We start from the raw sequence: 24,149 nt of genomic DNA on the forward strand, positions 1-24,149 counted from the left end.
TGTGTATCTGCATTTATGTGTATATATGCATGTGTGTATGTATATATGCACACATCTATATGAATGAAAATGATACAACTTTGCAAGTCTCATTGGGTATTAAAAGGAAAAGAAATAGAAAGAAAAAGCCTTTTATAAATTTGATAATGTCAACAGACACGAAGATTTTCTTATACAAAAAACAGAAAAAAGGGGATTATATTGACATTGAGAATCTTTGTTATGTACAGCTTTTGCCTAGTATATAATAAATTTAATGTGATTAACACCAGTGCTATGCTTTTTTGTATCTTTTGAATTGTCTTCTGCTTTTTTTTGGGGGGTATATTTAAAAATATTTAACTGATGTTCTTTTTGGGCATTATTCACATCATATTGCCCCACTGCCTCCTCCAAAGTCTTCTGCCCTCCTTTCTTTCATAACAAATTAGATAGGTAAAAGCAACACCCACCCACACATATCTGGAACTGTGTATCCCATCTTTTACTTTTAGCTCACATCTCTGCCACGAAGTGGGCAACATGATTAATAACTAGTCCTCTAGAGTTTTGATTGGTCATTGTATGAATCAGAATTTTTAAATCTTTCAAAGCAGTTTTTGTTTACAGTATTGTCAGTCTTTAAATTCTTCCCTTGGTTCTGCTCATTTCATTCTGCATTAGCTTATATGACTCTTCCCAGGTTTCTCTAAATCCATCCTTTTAGTAATTTCTTACGGTAGAATAACATTCTTTTTTAAAAAACATTTTTTTGGTTACATTTTAAGTTCCCGACTATATCCCTTCCTCCTCACCTCAAACTAGAGAAGGCCACCATTTGATACAGATAAATATATGTGTGTGTGTGTGTGTGTGTGTGTGTGTGTGTGTGTGTGTGTGTGTGTGTGTGTGTATGTAGAACCATACTATGCATACTTCTGTATATCAGTTCTTTTTCTGTAGGGGGGTAGCGTCTTCCTTCATAGGTCCTTTGTTGTTGATTTGAGTGTTTATAATAGTCAGAATAATTTTAGTCATTACAGTATTGCTGTTACTGTATGCATCATTCTTTTGGTTCTACTCATTTCATTCTTCATGTTTCATGCAAATCTTTCCATATTTTTCTAAAATCAACCTGCTTATCATTTCTTACAGCACAGTAGCATTCCATCACAGTCATATGCTACAGTTTATTTAAGCCATCCCTTAATTGATGGGCATCCCCTCAATTTCCAATTTTCCACAACAAAGAGAGCTGCTGTAAATGTTTTAGAATACATAGGTTCTTTTCCTTTTTCCCTGATCACCTCAGGAAACAGACTTAATAGTGGTATTGCTAGGTCAGAAGGAATACACAGTTTTGGAACTCTTTGAGCATAATTCCAGATTGCTCTCCATAGAATAATATTCTATTACATTTATGTACCATCATTTATTCAGCCATTCTCAGTCAGTGCCCACTTAGTTTCTACTTCTTTGATACAACAAAAAGTGCTTCTATAAGTATTTTTTTATATGAGTGCTTTATTCTTTGGTATTTTTTTAAAAGAATATCTATACTTTAATGATTTGGGGTAGGGGGGTATAGTTCTCAAATGTTTTTCAGAATGATTGGACCACTTCAAAGTCCTGCCAATAATATGTTAATGTGCTTGTCTTCCATTGACATTTCAACAATTTTTATTTTTTTTGTGGTCATCTTTGCTAAGTCATATGGGTATGAGGTGAAACCTTACAGTTTGAGTTTGCATTTCACTTATTATTGGTGACTTGGGGCACTTTTTTATTTTACTGTTGATAAATTTCTTCTTTTGAGTATCGCTTCTTCATATCCTTTGACAATTTATCTAGTGTGGAATGGCTACGAGAAGAATTTTTCTTAATGATCTTGAAAGTAAAGTTAATTTTTTTCTTCTTGACTTAATTTCTTTTGTAATAGCATATTTCTCAGTAGAAGGGTTCAAAAAGATAGTATTTTGCAAAGAAAAAACTGCATTGAAAGGAGTGGGAATCTAATTTATAAAGGTATAGAGTGAATCTGTATAGAAATCATGGGCATCAGATGATGTAATTAACCTCAGGGTTTAGATATATCTCTGTGTTGGTAGGGTTTCATATTTCATGATTGTATGTATTGTCTTCTATAAAACAAAACCTTCCTTCCACTTCTAGACCAAGGAGTAAATATTCTGCTCATTTAGTAAACTGGTACTGTTCTAATAAAGAAAGAGGAAAGGACCAATCAGCAGGTTAGCTTTTTTTATGTTATTTATTTTTTAAAATATTTTTGTTGTAGCAGTATTGCTAAGAGTAATTTTTAGGAAGAATTATAATCTTTGTGTCTTACTCTGTTATCTTGTATATACTTTAATACTTTGGAGAAGACCTTATTAAATTTTATTAAGTTTGTATTAGGACCATCATAAATGTCAAATGTGACTGCCCTAGTGGCCCTTGTTTCAGTACTGTACTTTTAAGCATTCCGGCTTAAACGTTTTTGAAGAATTTCTTACATTGTCAAACCTTCTGAATAGAATTTAGGATGATCTGCAAAACTGATTTGAAAATTTTTTGACATGGCTGAATTAATGTCTTTTTGCTGTTTGTGTGCCATGGCATTAAAATTTTGAGAAATACTTTTATTTTCCATAAAATTATAGAGCTAGAACAGCCATTAGAGGTAATATAGTCTAAATACCCAATCTATTACATGAGATTCTTCTGGGAACAAGAATATCTGTATTCTAATCTTGGTCCTGATACCATCATACAACATAACCTTGGAAATTACTTTCCTTTAATGTGCATTTTTCCATATGTTGAGACCAAATGATTTCTAAGTTCCCTTTCAATTAAACGATTCTATGCTGTTCTGATCTTCAAATAATCTTCTAGTTTCTCTTTGAATGTCTTCAAGGAATAGGAAGTTTGCATCTTAAAAGACAACCATTTTGTTTTTCCTTTGCCATAATCAGTTCATTCAGGCCTTTTGTTGCTGGACATGATACAGATCCATATGCATACCACAATCAGTGATCCCTTGCTTCCCGGAGTTAATCTCTGTCCAAACAGCTAGAGCATTGACTCATTCCAGTTTTCGACTTACTAGGCAGTTGTTGATTATTTAGTGACATCCCATCTGTATGATGGACAATCTCTTTTTTGTCTGTCATTCTTACTAGATGACCAGCCCAAGTTCTGTTTACAGAATAAACTGCCTTTGGTACCTTTGCCCCCCCTAGATTTTCTTGAAGTGCATTTGAAAAGCAATTATAGAAGAGTATTCTTTTTATTAGATTTTATTGATGACTTTCATTTTTATATATGAATTTCTGATGGTTCTAATTGCATCAAGTCACCTAGAACATTGCAGAGTATTCCTAGAAGAGATTGTTGTCAACATGCATGTGAGTGGATGCTCTTAAGAGCAGGAGGTATATCTAGAACAATGTAGAAGAAAAATGAACTGGACTCAAGAGTTGAAAAGTGGAGAGTGGACTGGATTGCTTCTAGGAAATCAAAAAGTTCTTTTACTGATGCCCAAGCTACCCATAAATGCAAAGTCCCATTTTTCCAATACTTATATTTTACTGGTAGTGAGATGTCACACATAGAGGGCATGGTGGGCATGAATAGCCTGCAGCACATAAATAATGAGATGAAGAGATCTGTTATGTTATGAGAATGTGTTAAAGGAGTTGAGGATGTTTAACTTCTAGAAGGTGTGCTCAAGATTTCAAGGACCATCATGTATGTGGAGGAGGAATTCCACTTGTTTTGTTTATCCCAAGAAAGTAGAACCAGGAACAATGGGTGGGAGGTGCTAAAAGGCCAATTAAAATTTGGTATCTTCTTTCAAATAGGATGAAATTACCAAGTAAGTAATTTTCATTTTAATGAACAATTCAGATGCTCTAGACATTGGAGAAATAAAGACAAAAAGGAAATGTTTTTTTACTTCAAGTATTCTACTGAATAATTATTTTGTGTAATTACTATATGTATAATTTTTATCATGTACTTTTTTCTTTTCAAAGTGATCTTGTTTTAAGGAAGTGGCCAGTACCTGGATCAATACAATATTGTTCCTAGGTCTTGTGAGTAGCAGAGAAATCTAAACCAACTCCACTTTTTCTGCAGTTCCTCTGTCTTGCCCCTGACCCTGCTTGTATTGCAACTTTCACAATGTCTGTGAACTTAAAAACAAAAACAGGGCAGGTTTACAAAAAGACAGCTAAAGTGAAGAAGAGCCTTTCCTTTTATTACCCCCCCAGCAACAGGCCTTGTGCAGTCCTAGGGTATACCCTTTAGCCAATTTATCTACTGCCTAAATTGAAACTTGTATAGGCTTCGTTCTTTTGTTCCTTCTGGGAGTCTCTGCCCCTGTGGGGTGGGGTTCATTGGTTCCTAAATTTAAAAATACTGGGTTTGGGTTCTGCTTTTGGCTTATGGTGGCACCAACAGTTTTACCCACAATCTCTTTGTAGTTATTTTCTTTTATGAACCCCTGGATATTTCCTTCACTGTTCTGCTTTCTATGTTATATTTTTGATGACACTGTATACACTTTTTATCTGGGCATTTTTCTTCATCCTGTTCCATTTTTAGTTTAAAATCTTGGATTAGGATGGGGTGGTGGAAAGTGTTAGACTTAGAGTCATGGTTTCCTACCTCAGATATCTAGGAACTGTGTAATCAAGAGCAAATCACTTAATCTTTTTGAGTTTTACTTTCCTCATCTGTAAAACAGGAGATAGAATCTCCGAATCTCAAAGTTGGCAGAGTCCCCAGAGGCCATCTGATCTGTACTTGAACAAGAATCCCCTTGACAGCATTTCCAACAAATTCTACTTTTTGCCTATCAAGTCCCTGAACTTCTTATCTAAACCCTAAAAGCATACTAACAAATAGGATTCCAGAGCAAGGTTGACTTCCTCTCCCCTTTAGAGTTCTAGGGGCATCTCTGAGAAGTAGAGTAATTCTCTAATGCTCAAAGTTTTCCCGTTCAGTGTATTCTGCCTGTGTTAACTGCCTGTGATTAGTACTTCAGTTTTCATTTGCCCAATTAAAATCAGCATTTACAAGGGAATATTTACTGCTGTAAAGACAGAACAAGAACTAAAGTATCAAAGCATCTGCCTCTCCCCTCCCCACTTAGGGTACATTCTATACCACCTTGCTCCCTGTGGAGGTGGGGAACATTTTCTGGGGAACATTCACACCACCAAGTTACCTTCCAAATTTGGCTGAATCAGTGGATAATTTCTGTAGCTCCCTCTTGGTTGTCTTTAATTTATGCTGGGTCAAACAAGTCTCTCTCAAAACTTCAGTTTTTCACCATTTGGCTTCTGCTAAATCTCAGCTTGGATTTCATTTGCTGGACTTCTGGCACTAGGTAGATAGTCTGTCCTTTCAAAGCTCACAAGGTTATAGCTATCTCCAACACTCCACCTAAATCAAGAAAAAAGAAAAGTAAAGAGGCAAAGAATAGAGACCCTTATTTATGGCTACATGTTGTCCCCAGTTGGGGAAGACCTGAAGTTTATTGCCCTTCAGAGGTTTACTGTATGCAGGAAAGGAAGCTCTCACTTGGGCCAGTGAGTGCCATTTGAATATACCAGCTTAGCAGACAATCAGAAAAGCTATCTTCTTTATGTGGTTAATGGGCCAGTACTATTTAAGGATTTGTATGCACATGATCTGAATCTGAGAGTAAGCAGAAATCCACCATTACATGTCATAACCCCTTTTTCTGGAAATAGGTTTCTCTCAAGCATGTTCTGAGGATGCATTAATCCATTGGTTAGGCCCCAGTCACACCTGAATACCTAGTAAGGGAAAGGGAATCCACTATCTTCTCAGGTAGCTCATTCCATATCCATTAATCCATTCCATGGACTAATTTTTAGTACGTTTTTCTTGACATCAAGGACCAAGAAGTACAGATGTATTCCTTCCTTTATATGATAGTACATCAAACACTTGAAAACGACTAGCATGTTGTCTAATTATTATACTTGTATTAATAAGCTATGTTCAAAGCTGCCTTGCTGCCTCCTTTCTGATCAAGAGTTTTATTATTAACTCAGTGCTTGAACGCTCTTCTCAATGACAAAGCAATCTCCTTATTGGCCACCGAACAGGAAGTGCTGCTGTGATTCAGTGGCTTTTTGAAAGGGAGTGACTCTCACTTGTTTCCTCTTAGTCCTTTAACCTCTCACTGAAGGAGTGATAGCAGGACCCCTCACTTGGGCCACTTATCTGTCATTCCCAGGTAGCAGCTAGAAGAGATGTTTCACTAGGTGAGCTGAACTTGGGCCATAGGGCCCTCTGACTGCCTTATCTGCTTTGTGATTCCTTTATTGAGTATAAGTAACCAAACAGCAATCCCACGATTGGATATATCATGTTGGAGTCAATCTTGAGAGTCTGAGAAGTTGAGAATCTTGATTAGAACTGAGTAGCAGGAAGGACAGTGCTTACATCAGAGAGGATGTCATCAGTAGAAGAAAGAGTTTGACTAACTGGCTTGCTAGAAGCTGTCTACTTGAAGGGAGTTGTTTGGTATGCCCTGTTACACTTAAATTACCTATCTTACAGGGGTATTGTGAGGAAATAAAATTTTAAATCCTAGGATGCTATTTTAATGTAATTTTTAATAAATTCACTTTGTGCTATTGTATATTCAGCGTTTGTTACTCAAATACTCATAAATCTGTTATCTCATAGTTTCAAGTTTTAACACAACCCATCCAGGACTGCCTATCCTGTGTGACTTGTCCATTTTCTTAGCAAAGTTCACCACAGGGATAAATGTTAATTGCTCTGTCTAAATCAAAAATGAGGAAATAGGAAAAAAAGAAAAATGGCAGTATGAATTGAAATGACATGATTTATTATTCATGCCATAGGTATCAGTTGAATATCTGCTGTGTGTGAGACTGAAAAAATTTATTTCTGCTTGAAGGCTTATATAGGTGATAGCAAGATAGTCTAGAGTGAATTAATAAATGATTATAAATAATCTGTGAAACTGGGATCTCCCATATGTGTCAGTGATAATTCTAACATAAATATTTTGTTATATAAGGAGCTTCTAATTCTGGGCTTTGTAATTTGTGGGTTCCCTCCTCCCACAGATATGTGGGAATATTATTGTGGCACTGTTTTGAACTAGAATATTTCTGCCTTGGTAGACTACTGTTGCTTTTTAATTCAGCCTAGTCTAAATTTGAAGGATGTTAGAAGATCTACTTGAAAGCATTACATAGCTAATTTACATTGCCCAGGGTAGTATGTAGACTTTAGGAAACACCTAGGAGTTAACTGGTATTAAGCCCAATGCATCTGAATGGGCTGATCTCTCCCTTTCACATTACCTTTCTTCTCGTCTCTCCCCTTTTGAATTCACCCCATTTCTAGCTTAGTGGACAATCAAAAATTCATCTCTTCTTTATGCGCTTCCCTTCTCTCTTTGGTCCCCTCCCCCCCCTTTTCCTTCCTGTTTGGCAAGTTTTCTTTGCCTCCTAGTTGTTTTTCTTTTCACTTCTCTATCCTTTAGCTACCTGTGTTAGTAAAACTAATGATGGGGAGCATTTGAATGGGACCAAGTATCCTCTGGCTTCAAACGTTGGCAGGTAGGGCCCATATAATCGCAGATTGCTCCACCTTCCTCCATTCTAGGCTTTCAGCTAGGTAGCTGCACACTGTGGAGTCGTCTACTCCAAGATGTCCTTAAACTAAAAGTGACAGCTTCTCCATAGCTCAGTTTTCCTTAGCTCATTTCCATTTTTTTACCTTGCCTGGATTGTAAAGGAAATTAGTATAGGATTTGAATCATCTTTAATATATCAGTAATTTATGGTGTAGTCTCTTATACTCTTTGATTAGCTGTTTCCTCTAATCCCAGCTTGTGCTGAGGGAGAAGTGTCTCTTTTCAATGATTTTTGCTTCCTCCCATTAGAGTGCACACTCAGTAAACAAACAGCTCCAGCTGATAGCCCTGGAGTTTTATAACAAGAGTAAATAGCACAGAACCTGAAAATGATCAATCAGAGAATGACTCCCTCAATGGTGAGAAGACAAAATTGACTCTTCTTCCCTTCAGCCCTTCTGCTTTGAGACAGGAAGGAAAAAGAAGGAAGTGAAGGGTTAACTATCAAAAATGAAAATGGTTTTGCCCACTGGAGCAGCAGAACAGGAGTAGAAAAAGGGAAGAAAGATGTTGTTAACCTGATTGGTGTTACCCGTTCCAGGTTCTGTTGACCATATCTTTGCTTCTTATGACTGGTCACTACCTTTACCCACTTCCCCCTCCCACCCATCGATTCCTAAAGATTTTGTTTGATTGATGACTTTCCATGCTCCACTTTCCCCCATACCTTGAATGCCACTTGCAGTTTGGGTGATGACCTAGGACTCCCTCCAGAACTGTAGTTTCTCCAGCATGGTTGTTGCTCCTCCTTGGTGGTGGTACTTTTGGCTTTTGGAGGAGGAGAAGACTCCCTCCTCCAACTTCTTTTTGGAGGTCTCTGTAAAGAATAAAACCTGGCACCTGGGGAACTCTGGGTAGGTTGCCTACCCATAGGCAGACACTTGGTCTACCAAGTTTCCATAATAAACGTTCTTTGGGTGGAATAAGCCCATATGGAATTGAATTATGATTTTTAATATTGTATTTCCATACCATTTCTTATTACTCCTCACTCCACACCCTGAGCTAACCACCTCTTTTCTTTTCTTCCCTTGTTAAATCTATTATGTATGTCTGAACTATCCTCCTTTTTTCCTTTACTGTTGGCTTTCTTACATCTTCTTTAACTTAATACAAATACTACTCGCTTTTCTGGGACGTCTTGTGAATTCTGTGACACCCTTGTTCTTAACAACCTTTTCCTCCTCAGACTTCCCGTAGCTGTCAGTTACCTAGTCATTTTATATTATTGTGCAGCATGGTGTGTGTGTGTTCCTACTATGTAATTACCTGTGGGCAGTTTTATGTAAACTTTATATCATTTCCCAGAGCTAACATAGCTCTATGCATCAAAAAAATGGTTAATGTTTGTTAAGTGGAATAAAGATTTATGGGTTGGTTTTTTTTTTTTAACACTGGTTTTGTGGTACAGAGGAACAAGCTCTGACTCTGAAATCAGAAAACTTGGATTCAAATCTTCCCCTGGCACATATACTTGTATTGCCTTCCTGGGCCCATGTTCTTCACTTATAAAATCAGGAGGGTGGACGGTCTCTCCTTGCCCTAGTCAGGGGTGGGGAGCCTGGGGCCTTGAGCGCTCCAGGTCCTTTGAATCAAAGGGTTGCACTTGATGTCTCAGAGGGCCACATGTGGCCTCGAGAATACTCTGCAGTTTATTATCTTAGAGAAATGCCAGGCACACCAGGAGATTAAAGGATTTGCCCAGGGTCATGTTGCTGCTATGTATCAGAGATAAGAATACAAACTTGGGTCTGCTGGTAGAGACTGAGGTTGACTCTGTCCACTATTCCAAAATGCCTCTTGTGTTTCTAATTAATAATTTAATTTGAGTCGGCTTTTTCTATGCTTTTTCTCTCAAGTTCTTTCTATAAACTAATAAAATTATTTTTTTTACTTCTGTGGGGTGCTCAAGTTATTTAAGTGGGACAGTTCTTTGATATCCATATTTTTTTAAAATATTGATTTTCAAGCCACTTAGTTCAGTGGTTTAAAATCAACTGTTGATTTATAATTTGGGGGGAAGGAAGGGATAACATATTCTAAAACAGCATCAGTTTGGTATTCAAGAATGCTGGAGAAACTTTGGCAGAAAGACAGAGCCATGAGTGAATCCAAACTGAGACAGCAAAGACTTTGTTCTACTGTTCAGTGAAGGAAATCTTTTTTTTTTTTTTAGTAGCTGTGACCCTTGGTGTCGTACCAAAAGTACCATATTGGGACTTCATTTGAATGCAAGGCTAACATTTTCAAAGTAATTAGAAAAACACCTAGAAAATAAGACATCTGAGAAAGTTTTAATTTATCTTAAGATATAAAAATTATTTTTAAAGCCATTTTAATAGAAAGTTAGATTTTAGATTAAAGATTAAATGGACAAGTAGATAAAGAAGCTAATTTTATAGGTGACCCTTTTATCCTTCTGTTATGTCTGCATAGCTGAAGACTTGGAACAACATATAATACATTTAATTTATTCTGCACAGTGTGGGTGGATAATTTGGGGCAGAGGCCAGCTTTTTAATTAAGTGGATTTTCCTTGTGTTAGCAAAGTGGATAAAGTGAAATAACCTTAAACTTTAGCATAATTAAAGAATGGTGAAGGAAAAAGAAAAATCACAGCTTTTCTGCCATCAAAGCAGAAATGATTTTTAGAGATGCATTTTTAAATAAGACACTTTGGTGGTGGAAAGATGCAGATAACAAGAATTGTGGAAAGAACTTTGCCATAAAGGAATGTTTGGAAAGAGGTGTAGTAGATGACAAAGTAGAACTAGACCATCTTCTAACGAAGAGATAAAGAAAGAGGCAAATGAGATGCATGATGGGTGATCTTTTGGTGACTTCTGTTATTTTTCTTTACATTTGGTTGACCTGACAGTTATTTCAACACACCTAGTAACATCACTTTTCTTTTTATTCTTTGGTTTTCTACTTTCTTTTCTTCCCTTGTGTTGGGTTATTCAAGTGGCACACTAGAGATGGGCCTATCTAGTGTTCCAAAAATAGTCCCTTCCCCTTAAGAGAATTTTCCCTTTTCTGTCCTGGGCAGAACATAACATTTGGATCCAGAACATTAGCGCTAGTCCTTTCCTTGAGTTTCTGCTGGGGAGTCTGACTCCTGAGGGCATGTGGGATGTGGTTAGTAGTAAGACCTTTTCCTGTAGTCACTCTCTGTACTTTCTATCTCCTTGACCACTAACTGCCTTCCCATCCTGATACCCCTACCTAGAGGCCTGCTTCTCTGATGGGTGAGACTTTGACCTGTAGCGCCATTCTAACCTGCCAAATTCATCTCTGATTTCTTGCCAGGAACCTTTGCCCCCTTGCAAGATGTGTTCTCTTCAAGCTTCTTGAGGATGGGCCTGTTTGCTTGTATTTGTATCTTTAGTGTTTGGCACAATTCCTGGCTTACGTAGTAAGCATTTAATAACTGCTTTTGTGCTTTCCCCACTCTTTCCCCTCTCCCTCCACCCTTCCTCTCTCTCGCGCTCTGTTCTTTTGAAATAAAATTCAAGTGCTTTTGTAATTACTTGAGACACTGCCATTAAGGGAGATTTCACTTATGGACAAACCCAATATTTGAACCTTCTCTGTGTTTTGATACTAAGTCCAGCACTCTATGTACTATGCTGTCTTCCAAATAAGTAAATACGAGATAAATTGAGGAGAAAGAGAACACTAAAAACTAGAGAGCTTGGGAAAATTTTGTATATGTGGCAACACCTGAACTGAACCTTGAAGGAAGGTAAGAATTCTGTGAAGTGAGAGAGAAAAGGAGCAACATTTCTGAGGTGGGGGATAGTCTTTTTGGTCTGGACTTATGGTTTCATCAATGTAGTGAATTATAGTCTAGGAAACCCCCTCCACCCATGCAGACCTTTAACTGCTCTTTAACTTACAGAGTTGCTTGGTGGCATCGAGATGCCTAAGATCAGTCCCCAGCTCTTAGCACAGTGCCTGGCACATAGTAGCCTCTTAAATACTTGATGACTTGAAAAGCCATTTTGGTGAGTAGGATGGTGAATTGGTTAGGGAGGTGCCTTGCTGCATTGCAGTTGAGATTGTTTAACATAAATTTGTAGTGAACCCACTTAGCATGAATTTGTAATTGACTTCTGTGTTCAACTGCATGTGAATAAGAGCAAAGACAGTGGATGGTGCAAGAAGATGGAAGGGATATGTGTAGAAACAGTTTAATACCATTTTTTTTTAAGCTATGGAAGGGGCTAATAGAAGGGAAGGAGAGAGCAGGATAGGACCCAGAGGCATAGGACTGAGTTGTAAATGGGATGAGAGGATAGGAGTTGGTAGCTTGATTTTCACTTAAGTAGTCAGTGAGTCTGAATCTTAGGATTAGGAGAGTGGGAGGTGAGAGTTTGCTAGAAGTACTGGAGAAAGTACTGTTTGATTTGGGGGATACTTGGGGTAGCACCATTAAGGGCCTTGTGATGACAAAAGTCAGTGCCATTTTGTTACTCTAAACAATAGGGAAGGATGGAGATAAGGTTAGAGACTAGACAGTAAGGTTAGTAAATCAGTACTTTTTCCTCAGTGGCCTTTTCCATTAGCCAGTGCCTTATGTTGACTTCTGCGATCCATCTCACACTCTAGGAGTGAGAATAAGGATGGATCAGGCCATTATTACTACTATTATTATTTTATACTGAAATTGCAACTTCCATTTTGTAAGATTCTACTAGGTAGAAGAAACACATAAAGTGTTGTGTGTTATATTTTTTTGCTTATGTCATAAAAGTTGTTTTCTTTGCTGAATAGCAACTTGTAACCTCATTGTTTGCAGTGATGCAGGTTCAGTTTTTTTTTTCCCTTTGTAAAGCTTTTGCAAGTTTTTGTTTCTCAGTTCTAAGATGATGGTATTTTTTTTGTTGTATTCCTAGAACCTAATATAGTACAAAGAAAGCGCTTAACAAATGCTTATTAACGATTGTTTTTTCTTCCAAGGTTGTTATTAGGATAATTATTAACTCCTGAATGGACCATTGTGATTGCCCTGAGATAGCAGCTGCCTCCTAAGATCACCAAATATTATCTTTAGAATTCTTTCCTTCAACTCTTGATTGATGAGGCCCTAGCCCGGGCTACTATTTCATGAGTGGCCCCAGCAATACTTAATTCACTCGTAGTGTTCTCTTCCTCCTCAACTTAGCTCCTATTTACTTATATATGGATTTGAACCAAAGAATTGTCAAAAGTATTAGATAGAGAGTGGTGGCTTGGTTATTAGAGAGTAGGGAATGCCATTCCTGACTAACCTCCTTTAGACTTGTGAGAGAACCCTGCCCCTCATGGGATCCTTCATAGGTAATAGTCCCTTATGACTCTGTTTTGAAGGTTTACTAAGATTTACCAAGCCCTTTGGACTAATTATTAATTAGAAAAGACTGGCCATGAACTCAACCATCAGTTGCCATGTGCCGTTTTCCCAAATACATTATAGCCCTAACTACACAGAGTTTCCTTTCAAGTCAATACCATGAAGAAGTAAATTTCCAATGTTACCTAATGATGGCTCCTGTTCTGGTATCATTCATTGTAATGCTGCTCACTGTGATTTTTCAATAACTGAAGATGAGGCAAGCTAGGCAATGCAGTAGTCCATAGCGCAGTAGACTTGGAGTCAGGAAGACAAACTGTATTACATGGTGTGCCTCTTACTGGCTCAGCCTCAGTTTCCTCATCTGTAAAAAGAGGATAAATAGCATCACCTACCTCACAGGATAGTTGTGAGAATCAAATGAGAAGACATTTGTAAAGCACTTTGCAAAACTTAAAGCGCTGTATAAATGCCAGCTATTATAGGTGTGAGAGACAGCAAATAGTTAAGTTTCTGCAGAAGTTATTAGTTGATGAAGTCATTGAGAATAAGTCAGATACGAAGAAAGCCAGCAGACTGCAGGTGAACCCAACCAGTCAGGAGACAGCCTTCAGAAAGTCACAAAATTTTTGATAAAAGGTCAAGGCCTGAAACCGGTCAGGAAAATGACCTAGAATAACCTGGAGAAAGCTTTCCTTCACTGTGCTTGCTTAATGAACCTCGTGCATATAAGCAGAAACATCCCACATAAAATTATCCCTCCACTTCCTGAACATGGGTCCTATATTAAAGCATGTTTGGGAGGGATGATCACACCAAGGGTGATTACATAATAGGCATGTAGAGAAGATGGTGACCTAATGGAGGATGGACCAGTCTGCCTCCTGATGGGAATATCTGTCTTGAACTAATGGTGTATAGTTCATCTCACTTTTGTGTTTAGTGCTCCCTCCTCTTGAAAAGAGGGTGGGGGCCAGCTTTGGCCAAAGTGTTCAGTTCCTCTGAACTCTGCTGTAATAAATTTTTCTTGATACCTTTTTAGTGTCAAGCATGTTTCTAACATAGGTATCATCATTATTTTGTCTTTATAACAAACACAGCAGGAAATTCCATTTTGTACAACGCAGAAATGTAAGGAATAGTTTGATAAAACACAGAACCCTTCTTTCACTCATAGCCTAAACAATAAGATTTTCAGGTTCAAAAGCTAATAACTATTCTTGTTCAGAATACTGTAAGAGCAGATGTATTATATTTTTCAGTTGAAGATGTATTCTTTGTTCATAATTAGAAACATCTAGGCCTTTGAAATAAAATGAATTGCTTCTGAATGAAGATGAGTAAAATGATTAATAAGCAGGCTTTTACTTCATTTGAATGATGGGTGTTTTTAAAATTGGAAAACATAAAAAATATTTAATAAATTTCTTGTAGCTCTAATTTTTTCACAAATACAACCAGTTTATCTTTCTGGACCAGAAATCGGTTTGATGACTTTGCATTAATTTGTTTAGAGCACTCAGTTTATAGGAACTATCAAATATCTTGATTTGACCGTACAGTTTTGCCAAGACTGGGTGTTAATAAATTTTTGGAGTTTTTTTTAACAGTTGATTCTTTTAACAACTTGAAAGATTATTTGTAGCTCCTTATTCCTATTTCTTGATGCAGGTGGCTGTATATAAATTAGCCATCCATATGTACAAATTACAGAAAGGGCCATGTTTTTACTATTGCTCAAGTCCAATATATTTCTCCCACAATTTTTTATTTAATGAAAAGAAATTGCATAGAAATTTTTTTCAATGTGATATTTCCATCATTTGGTTTGCAAAGTAGCATTTTCCCTGATGTCATTTCAACAGCATCTTAGAATGATATATAAATGATATATATGATATAATGTAAATAAATTATCTCTATCTGTATCTATTGCTTTATCTATTTGCAGTGCAAGGTAGGAAGGTTTCAGTTTCATCTTTAAACACATGGGCACTTCGCACTCTTTTTTTTTTTTTGCAGCTGGAATCATTCAGAGCTGCTTTGCATAGGATTTGTCAGGGATCATTTAAAAAATATTGATAGTTTGTAGTTGAAAACAAAATTTCTTTGTTGAACAAAGCCTTTTATGTGAGGAATTTGCTGGTCAGTCCTTTTTGTTGACACAGTTTTTTGTTTGTTTGTTTCTGCTTATCAGAAGTCATCTAATTTTCTCTGAAAAAATTACTTGTGTTGCCAAAAAAATTTATCTGTATACTTTTAGCGTGTTTCAGTTTTTTGGGCTTTATGTTATTCTATAGTTAAAATGTTTATACGAAATAGACACAGGTATCTTTCCTTTCTGTCAGTATTAGTATTTATGAATCAGCGATAAATATTCTGGATTGTATTTTTTGACTGCCTAGCAGTGGGATCTCTGGAACAAAGGTCATGGTCATTTTAGTCACCTTTTTTGTTTTTAAAGCATAATTGCAAATTGCTTTTGAGAGTAGTTGGACTAATTCAGTTTTTCCAATAGTGTGTGTCTGTCTTCCCATAATACCTCCAGCATCGATTATTCCCATCTTTGTCTATTGCTGGATGTGAGGTGAAATCTTAGAGTTGTTTTCATTTTTATTTCTCTTAGCAATTATTTGGAACAATCTTTCATATGGTTGTTAATAGTTTGGCATTCTTATCATAAGGGACTTATTAAAGTTGAACTGCTTACATTCCTACATGGAAAGATGATATTTGTAACTCATGAGATGTTGCTTAGTATTAGGGTAGTTGGAGGAAATATAGATAGATTGACAGACATATAAATAAAAAATAAAGTTAAGGGTTGAGAGAGGATTATATTGGGAGAAGGAGAGAGATAGCTTGGGGTAAATTATCTCACATAAAAAGAGGCAAGAAAAGGTTTCGCAATGGAGGGGCCGGGAGGGGAGGGAGAGGTGAGAGGGAATGAGTGAACTTTACTCTTATTGGGTTTGGCTTAAGGAGGGAATAACATACAATTGGGTATTTTACCCTACAGGAAAGTAAAGGGGGAGGGCAGATTGTAAGTAACACTTTTGAAAAGGGACAGGATCAAAGTTGAAAATAGAATAAGTAGGGGGCCAGTTAGGATGGAGGGAGTTATAGTTAGTCTTTCACAACTTGACTATTATGGAGGTGTTTTGCATAACTACATGTGTATAACCTATATTGAATTGCTTGCCTTATCAATGAGGGTGGGTGGGGAGGGAAGAAGGGAGAGGAAAGGGACGGCGGGGGGGGGGGGGGGGGGGGGGGGGGGCAGAGAGTGAGGGCAGATTGGGGAAAGGGGTAATTAGAACGCGTGCCATATCAAGGTGTGGGGGAGGGGAAAGATGGAGAGAAAATTTGGAACTCGAAATCTTGTGGAAATGAGTGTTGAACTCTAAAAATAAATTTCAAAAATAGTTTGGCATTCTTTTGAGAATTGTTCATATCCTTTGATTATTTATACATTGTATGTATGCATATATATGTATGTGTGTTCGTCCTTTGTTGCCGAAGAAGACCATGCCATCAGAGAAATGATGACATGACTTGCCCTTGACTATTTTGAGTGAGGGAGGGCTATGCAGGTCACCAGCCTCACTTCTCCTCCAGAGCCATCTGAATCCAGTGACTCGATATTCATCAGGATGCCTGGAGATGACCCAGGATGAGGCAATTGGGGTTAAGTGACTTGCCCAAGGTCACACGGCTAGTGAGTGTCAAGTGTCTGAGGTGATATTTGAACTCAGGTCCTCCTGACTCCTGCACTGGTGCTCTATCCACTGCACCACCTAGCTGCCCTAGTACTTAAAACATATATATGTCTCCCTTGATTTAGATTGTAAGGTTCCTGAGGGTACTTTTGTTTTTGTATTTTTAGTGCCTGGAATAATGTTTGGTACATAAGTAGTGCCTTAATAAATACTTGGCTGATACCAAACTACCAAAAATTATTTTATAGAGCTAGAAAAAAAATTATCCTTGAAGAACAAAAGGTCCAGAATATCAAAGGAATTAATGAAAAGAAATGCAAAGAAAATGCCAGAAATGCATCTGGCCTAGCTGTACCAGATCTAAAATTGTATTATAAAGCAGTAATGATCAAAACTACTTGATACTGGCTAAGAAACAGAGTGGTGTATCAGTGGAATAGGTTAGGTACACAAGACACAGTAGTTAGTGACTATAGTAATCTACTTTTTGATAAATCCAAAGACTCCAGCTTCTGGTATAAGAACTGACTATTTGACAATAATTGCTGAGAAAACTGGAAAATAGCATGGCAGAAACTAGGCATAGACCAGCATCTTACACTGCATACCAAGATAAAGTCAAAATGGATATATAATTTAGACATGAAGGATGATACTATAACCAAATTAGGAGAGCAAGGAATAGTTTACCTGTCAGATGTATTGAGAACAGAAGAATTTATGGCCAGGCAAGAGATAGAGAACATTATGAAATGCAAAATAGATAATTTTGATTACATTAAAAAGATTTTGCATAAACGAAGCCAATGCCACCAACATTAAAAGGGAAACAGAAAGTTGGGAAGCAATTTTTACAGCCACTGTCTCTGATAAAGACCTCATTTCCAAAATATGTAGAGAACTGAGTCAAATCTATAAGGTTATAAATCATTCCCCAACTGCTAAATGGTGAAAGGATATGAACAGGCAATTTTCAGATGAAGAAATTAAAGCTATCTATAGTCAATATGAAAACATGCTCTAACTCATTGTTGATTAGAGAAATGCAAATTAAAACAACTCTGGGGTTCCACATCGCACGTATCAGATTGGCTAACATGACAAAACAGGAAAATGATAATTGTTGGAGAACATGTAGGAATATAGGAACACTAATGCATTGTTGGTGGAGTTGTGAATTGATCTAACCATTCTGGAGAGCAATTTCAAACTATGCCCAAAGGGCTCTAAAACTGTGCATACCTTTTGATCCAGCAATACCACTTCTAAGTCTGTATTCCAAAGAGATCATACAAATGGGGAAAGGACTCACATGTACAAAAATATTTATAGCAACTCCTTTGGCGGCAGCCAAGAATTGGAAATTGAGGGGATACCCATCAATTGAGGAGTGGCTGAACCAGTTGTGGTATATGAATGTAATAGAATATTATTGTTCCATAAGAAATGATGCGCAGGTGGACTTCAGAAAAACCTGGAAAAATGAACAAAATGGGAGGGAGAACAGGAATATTTAATTATCAAAAATGTTGTCTTGCCCTCTCCTATACCAAATAATTGGGTAAATACATTTAACCACAGTGGGACAGGAAGTGTGTTCATTTCATAGGAAGTGAAATGAGTAAATTTGGAATCAGAAGTCCTTATTTTGACTCATTCTGCTAATTAATATCTATTTCTTTGGGAAAATATACTTTACTGTATTTGTTTCTGCAGTTAGAAAATTAGTAGGTTGGAATGGATGACCACTCAAAATTGATGATCCTTTATCAGAAGTTGACTAAATATTTGTGAATAAATATTTAGGGTTTTGATACATTTTTTTCTTATTTTGTAGGATCAGTTTGATAATCTAGACAAGCATACACAGTGGGGGATTGACTTCCTGGAAAGATATGCAAAATTTGTTAAAGAGAGGATAGAAATTGAGCAGAACTATGCCAAACAGTTGAGGTAAGTGAGTTTTCTTTTTATCTATTAAGAATTCACATCTAATTAATAATTATTTTTTGATAGATGATTGGAAGATAAATATATAATCAGAGGAGAAAGCTTTTGTTTTTAATTTATATGATATCGTTTATTGCTTTTCATGCCAGTAGGACTTTTTCCTCTGATGCTTATGCATACTACTTAAGTGATCACTTTTCTTTCTTCGTCTTAAACCTGAAAGAATATTTTTACAAAATTTTGGAATTGCAGGAGACCTTAGAGGTCATCTAGTGCAACTCAAACCCAGGCAGAAATAGAAATCCCTTCAATATCACTGATAAGTCAAGTGGGTCATCCATCCTGTGCTTGAAAATCTCTAATGATGATGATCCATACCACTTGAAGCAACTTCATTCTATTGTGAGACAGCAGTGATACTTAGAAAGTTTTTCCTTCTATCATTTCAAAATCTACTTTTTGTGTTTCATCCCTTGTTCCAATTTTTGTCCACTGGGGCTAAGCAGAAAAAATAGCTTATGGAGAAGACACACACCCTCTATTTATGAAATTGATTTTAGGGGGCGGAGCCAAGATAGCAGAGTAGAAACACACAAATACGCTAGCTCCGAACCCACAGCCCATGAAATATCTGTAGTAAAGAGCTGCCAATAAATTCGGGAGCAGGACAAGCCACATAACAGCGGAGTGGATAAGATTTCTGTTCCAGAGGGACCTGCAAACCTCTCGCAAAAGGTCCTTTGCGCTGCGGACTCGAAGACCAGACCTGCCCTGCCCTGGCCCCGGCACCGAGAAGAGCAGATCCGAGCAGACGTCAGGGACAGGATCTCCAGCGCGGGTCCCTCCACCCACAGGTGACGGGGGTCTGTGAGAAGGTCTCTTTGGTGGGTCAAGAGAGGAGTGGTGTGCCCCCATACTCAGGCCCCCTTGGGAGGCAACAGCAGAGGTGGGAGCAGACCAGGGCTCCCCAAACAGGCAGGAGCCCGGATCCATTGTTGAAGGTCTCTGCATAAACCCCCTGAGGGAACTGAGCCTGTGAGGCGGCCCTGCCCCCACCTGAGCACCTGAACATAATCTCACACTGAATAGCAGCCCTGCCCCCGCCCAAAGCCCTGAGACTGGGAAGCAGCATTTGATTCTCAGACCCCAAACACTGGCTGGGAGGATCAGGAGGCGAGGTGGGTGTGAGGAGAATATTCAGAGGTCAAGTCACTGGCTGGGAAAATGCCCAGAAAAGGGAAAAAAACCAAGACTATAGAGGGTTACTTTCTTGGTGAGCAGGTTTCTCCTCCCCTCCCTTCTGATGAGGAAGAGCGGTGCTCTCCATCAGGGGAAGACACGGAAGTCAGTGCTTCTACATCCCAGCCCACTCAATGGGATCAGTTCTGGGAAAAGGTCATAAAGAGCTCAAAAAATTTTCAAAATTATGTTAGAGAGGTGGAGGAAAAACTGGGAAAAGCAGTAAAAGACTTGCAAGCAAAGTATGAACAACAGATCAGCACCCTGCTAAAGGAGACCCAAAAAAATGCTGAAGAAAATAACACCCTGAAAAATAGGCTAACTCAATTGGCAAAGGAGGTTCAAGAAGCCAATGAGGAGAAGAATGCTTTCAAAAGCAGAATTAGCCAAATGGAAAAGGAGATTCAAAAGCTCACTGAAGAAAATAGTTCTTTCAAAATTAGAATGGAACAGATGGAGGCTAATGACTTTATGAGAAACCAAGAAATCACAAAACAAAACCAAAAGAATGAAAAAATGGAAGATAATGTGAAGTATCTCATTAGAAAAACAACTGACCTGGAAAATAGATCCAGGAGAGACAATTTAAAAATTATGGGCCTACCTGAAAGCCATGATCAAAAAAAGATCCTAGACATCATCTTTCATGAAATTATCAAAGAAAACTGCCCTGAGATTCTAGAACCAGAGGGCAAAATAAATATTGAAAGAATCCACCGATCACCACCTGAAAAAGATCCAAAAAGAGAAACTCCTAGGAATATTGTGGCCAAATTCCAGAATTCCCAGGTCAAGGAGAAAATATTGCAAGCAGCTAGAAAGAAACAATTCAAGTACTGTGGAAATACAATCAGGATAACACAAGATCTAGCAGCTTCTACATTAAGGGATCAAAGGGCATGGAATAGGATATTCCAGAAGTCAAAGGAACTAGGACTAAAACCAAGAATCACCTACCCAGCAAAACTGAGTATAATACTTCAGGGGAAAAATTGGTCTTTCAATGAAATAGAGGATTTTCAAGCATTCTTGATGAAAAGACCAGAGCTGAAAAGAAAATTTGACTTTCAAACACAACAATGAAGAGAAGCATGAAAAGGTAAACAGCAAAGAGAAGTCATAAGGGACTTATAAAAGTTGAACTGTTTACATCCCTACATGGAAAGACAATATTAGTAACTCTTGAAACTATTCAGTATCTGGGTACTTGGTGGGATTACACACATACACATGCACACGCACACACTCATAGAGACAGAGTGCACAGAGTGAATTGAATAGGATGGGATCATATCTTAAAAAAAAAATGAAATCAAGCAGTGAGAGAGAAATATATTGGGAGGAGAAAGGGAGAAATGGAATGGGGCAAATTATCTCTCATAAAAGAGGCAAGCAAAAGATTTTTTTTAGTTTGGGGAAAAAGAGGGGAGGTGAGAGAAAAACATGAAGTTTACTCTTATCACATTCCACCAAAGGAAGGAATAAAATACACACTCATTTTGGTATGAAAACCTATCTTACAATACAGGAAGGTGGGGGACAAGGGGATAAACAGGGTGGGGGAGACGATGGAAGGAAGGGCACGGGGAGGAGGGTACAATTTGAGGTCAACACTCACAGGGAGGGACAGGATCAAAAGAGAGAATAGAAGTAATTGGAAGCAGGATAGGATGGAGGGAAATATAGTTAGTCTTATACAACACGACTATTATGGAAGTCATTTGCAAAACTACACAGATTTGGCCTATATTGAATTGCTTGCCTTCCAAAGGGAGGGGGAGGGGAGGGAGGGAGGAAAAGAAGTTGGAACTCAAAGTTTTAGGAATAACTGTCAAGTACCGTTCTTGCCGCCAGGGAATAAGAAATACAGGTAAAGGGGTATAGAAAGTTATTTGGCCCAACAGGACAGAGGAGAGGATGGAGACAAGGGCAGAGAGGAATGATAGAGGAGAGAGCGGAGTGGTGATGGGGGCAATTGGAATGCTCGGTGTTTTGGGGTGGGGGGAGGGGACAAGGGGGGAGAAAATTTGGAGCCCAAAAATTCTGTGAAAATGAATGTTAAAAGTGAAATAAAAAATGAAATTGATTTTAAAAATATAAGTTTAGGATTTCTTATTTATATTATATTCGATCTGCCTAGATTTGGCTCATTTTTTCTAGCCTTTTGCAGTCATTCTGTATCTTGACATTCTTGTCCACTGTGTACCCTATAATTATTTCTTCCCTGTCTTTCCTAGGCTGATAGTATACGTATACTCTCTAATACTGATCTGCATGGAAGATTTTACCTGCTCTGTTTTTCCATCCAGGGGCCTACCTTGTTTAAGGTAGGCTGGTGGCCCGCCATTCCTGGAGGCTTACTGTATCGTTACCGGACACATGATGAGCTTTATTACTCCTGCAGCTCAGAATTACCCAACTCAAACCTTCCACCAGCCTTACCCTCCTCAGCAGTAAGAATTACAAATATGGGCCACTATACATGTTGTAGACAAGTTTAAAGTTAACACTTTGAACATCCCTTTAATCTTTTAAGTTATTTCTTACTTTTGCTCATTTTCTAGTGAGGGAGGTACAGCTTTCTTTTGGAGAGGTACAAAACTATAGTCTACTGTTACAAGGAAACACAAACCCATCTTCAATTCCTTTTTAAGAGATGAAATACTAATCGAAACTTTTATTTCATTGTATTTGTTTTTCATTTTAGAAAACTGTCTTTCAGTAGATCATAGGATCATAGGGAATGTAATGATAGGTTTAGAGCTGTAAGGAACACTAGAAGCCACCTAGCCTAACCCCCTCTTTTTACAGATGAGGAAACTGAGGCCTGGGGAAGTTCAATGACTTGTCCAAATCACAGTAAGTGGCAGGCTAGGATTTGAAATGGGTTCTTTGACTAGAGCTACTGTGTCATGCTGTCTCACCACAGTTTTAAAAGAAAGTTTTTCTTGTCTTTAACAGTGTTATAAATGTTGGAATCAGATGGTGTAGATATATTTTATTTTTTTCAGTTATTGTCTACAAAGTTTTCCTTAATCCCTTTAGTTTTCCCTTCTTGACCTGTCAGCTACGTGGAAGGAAACCAAGGATATGGAAGACAAATAACTTGTAGCTTTATTGACACATGCCTATTTTCTCCTTATGACATTTGAGATGTCTTACTTAACTTGCTCATGTAATTATTACAGTGTTTGACTTATATTTGTTTCCTTGAGCGTCAGTGGAAGGAGTGCAGGACTTGGAAGTCCAACTCTTTTATCTTTTTAAAAATCTCTTCATGGAATCTCTGCAATGCCTTACACTTAAGAATAGTTTTATTTAGAGTTGTTTGCTCAGCACTCTCACTCCACTTCAAATGAATATTCCAGAATTTATCACAGAGGCAGTAGCTTGATATGAATATTAAATATTCCTCCTGTATTGACTTGGCTGAAATAGGATCAAAGAATGAGCTTGCCAAGTATTAAGAAATCAAATAAGTTCAAAGGAATGTATATATGTGTGTATTTTTGTATGTATGTTGTAATTATATAAAATAGATACTATAGTTTCAAATGAGAAACAATTGAATGGTCTTACTTTGTTGAAAATAAATATTTGTAAAGGCCGAACCAAGATGCTGGAGTAGCAGGATAGAGAGTTCTCTGTCTCCCTTCTCACATATAACTCCTTCAGATAGATCTAGTACATGCCCTAGACTAAATCTTGATCAGGAAATCCAAGAAAAATATCACAGTGAATCATTTTTCTAGCCCACTTTGGTATAAGGAGACGGAGGTCTGTGGAGAATGGACACAGGGTCTATCCAGGAATGCACTGTGTGTGCAGGGCATTCTGGTATGGGAAGAAGCTCCTCACAAGGGCAAGAAGAGTTCCCAAATCCAGCCTAGATGGCCCTAAACTAGTGTAGGGTATAGTAACAGATGCCAATTGGCAGCTTAGTTATTCCATACTGAGTTGATACAGGGCTTACTGAGGAAGTGGCCTGTACCTGAGGGTGGTATTCTGGGGTGAAGAGTGGTTATGGGCTCTAGCCTGTGTAGTGAGCAAGGGGCAAGTTTAGAAGCCAGCAGTAGTGGTGTGATTTAGACTCTGGAGCAGAGCAGGGTTTCACTTCCAGCTTCCAGTCCAGTCTGAAGCCTGTTGAGGAATAACTAGGGCAGGAAACCTAAATGAAAGGGAAGTCTCAAGTGTTATCACAATGAACCAATAA

At 37.9% G+C, this 24,149-nt stretch overlaps 1 protein-coding gene across 4 annotated transcripts in view; it reads left to right on the forward strand.

Annotated features, from left to right (window-relative positions):
* The window catches only part of FNBP1L (formin binding protein 1 like), a 128,375-nt gene that overhangs the window by 48,504 nt on the left and 55,722 nt on the right, over nucleotides 1-24,149 (forward strand). For all 4 annotated transcript variants that reach the window (XM_072644037.1, XM_072644039.1, XM_072644040.1 and 1 more), the window contains exon 2: nucleotides 18,585-18,700. In XM_072644037.1, the coding sequence (XP_072500138.1) occupies nucleotides 18,585-18,700 (116 nt within the window). The remainder of the gene's footprint in view (nucleotides 1-18,584; nucleotides 18,701-24,149) is intronic.

Source organism: Notamacropus eugenii, chromosome 2 (assembly GCF_028372415.1).
Source record: "Notamacropus eugenii isolate mMacEug1 chromosome 2, mMacEug1.pri_v2, whole genome shotgun sequence".
Taxonomy (NCBI): domain Eukaryota; kingdom Metazoa; phylum Chordata; class Mammalia; order Diprotodontia; family Macropodidae; genus Notamacropus; species Notamacropus eugenii.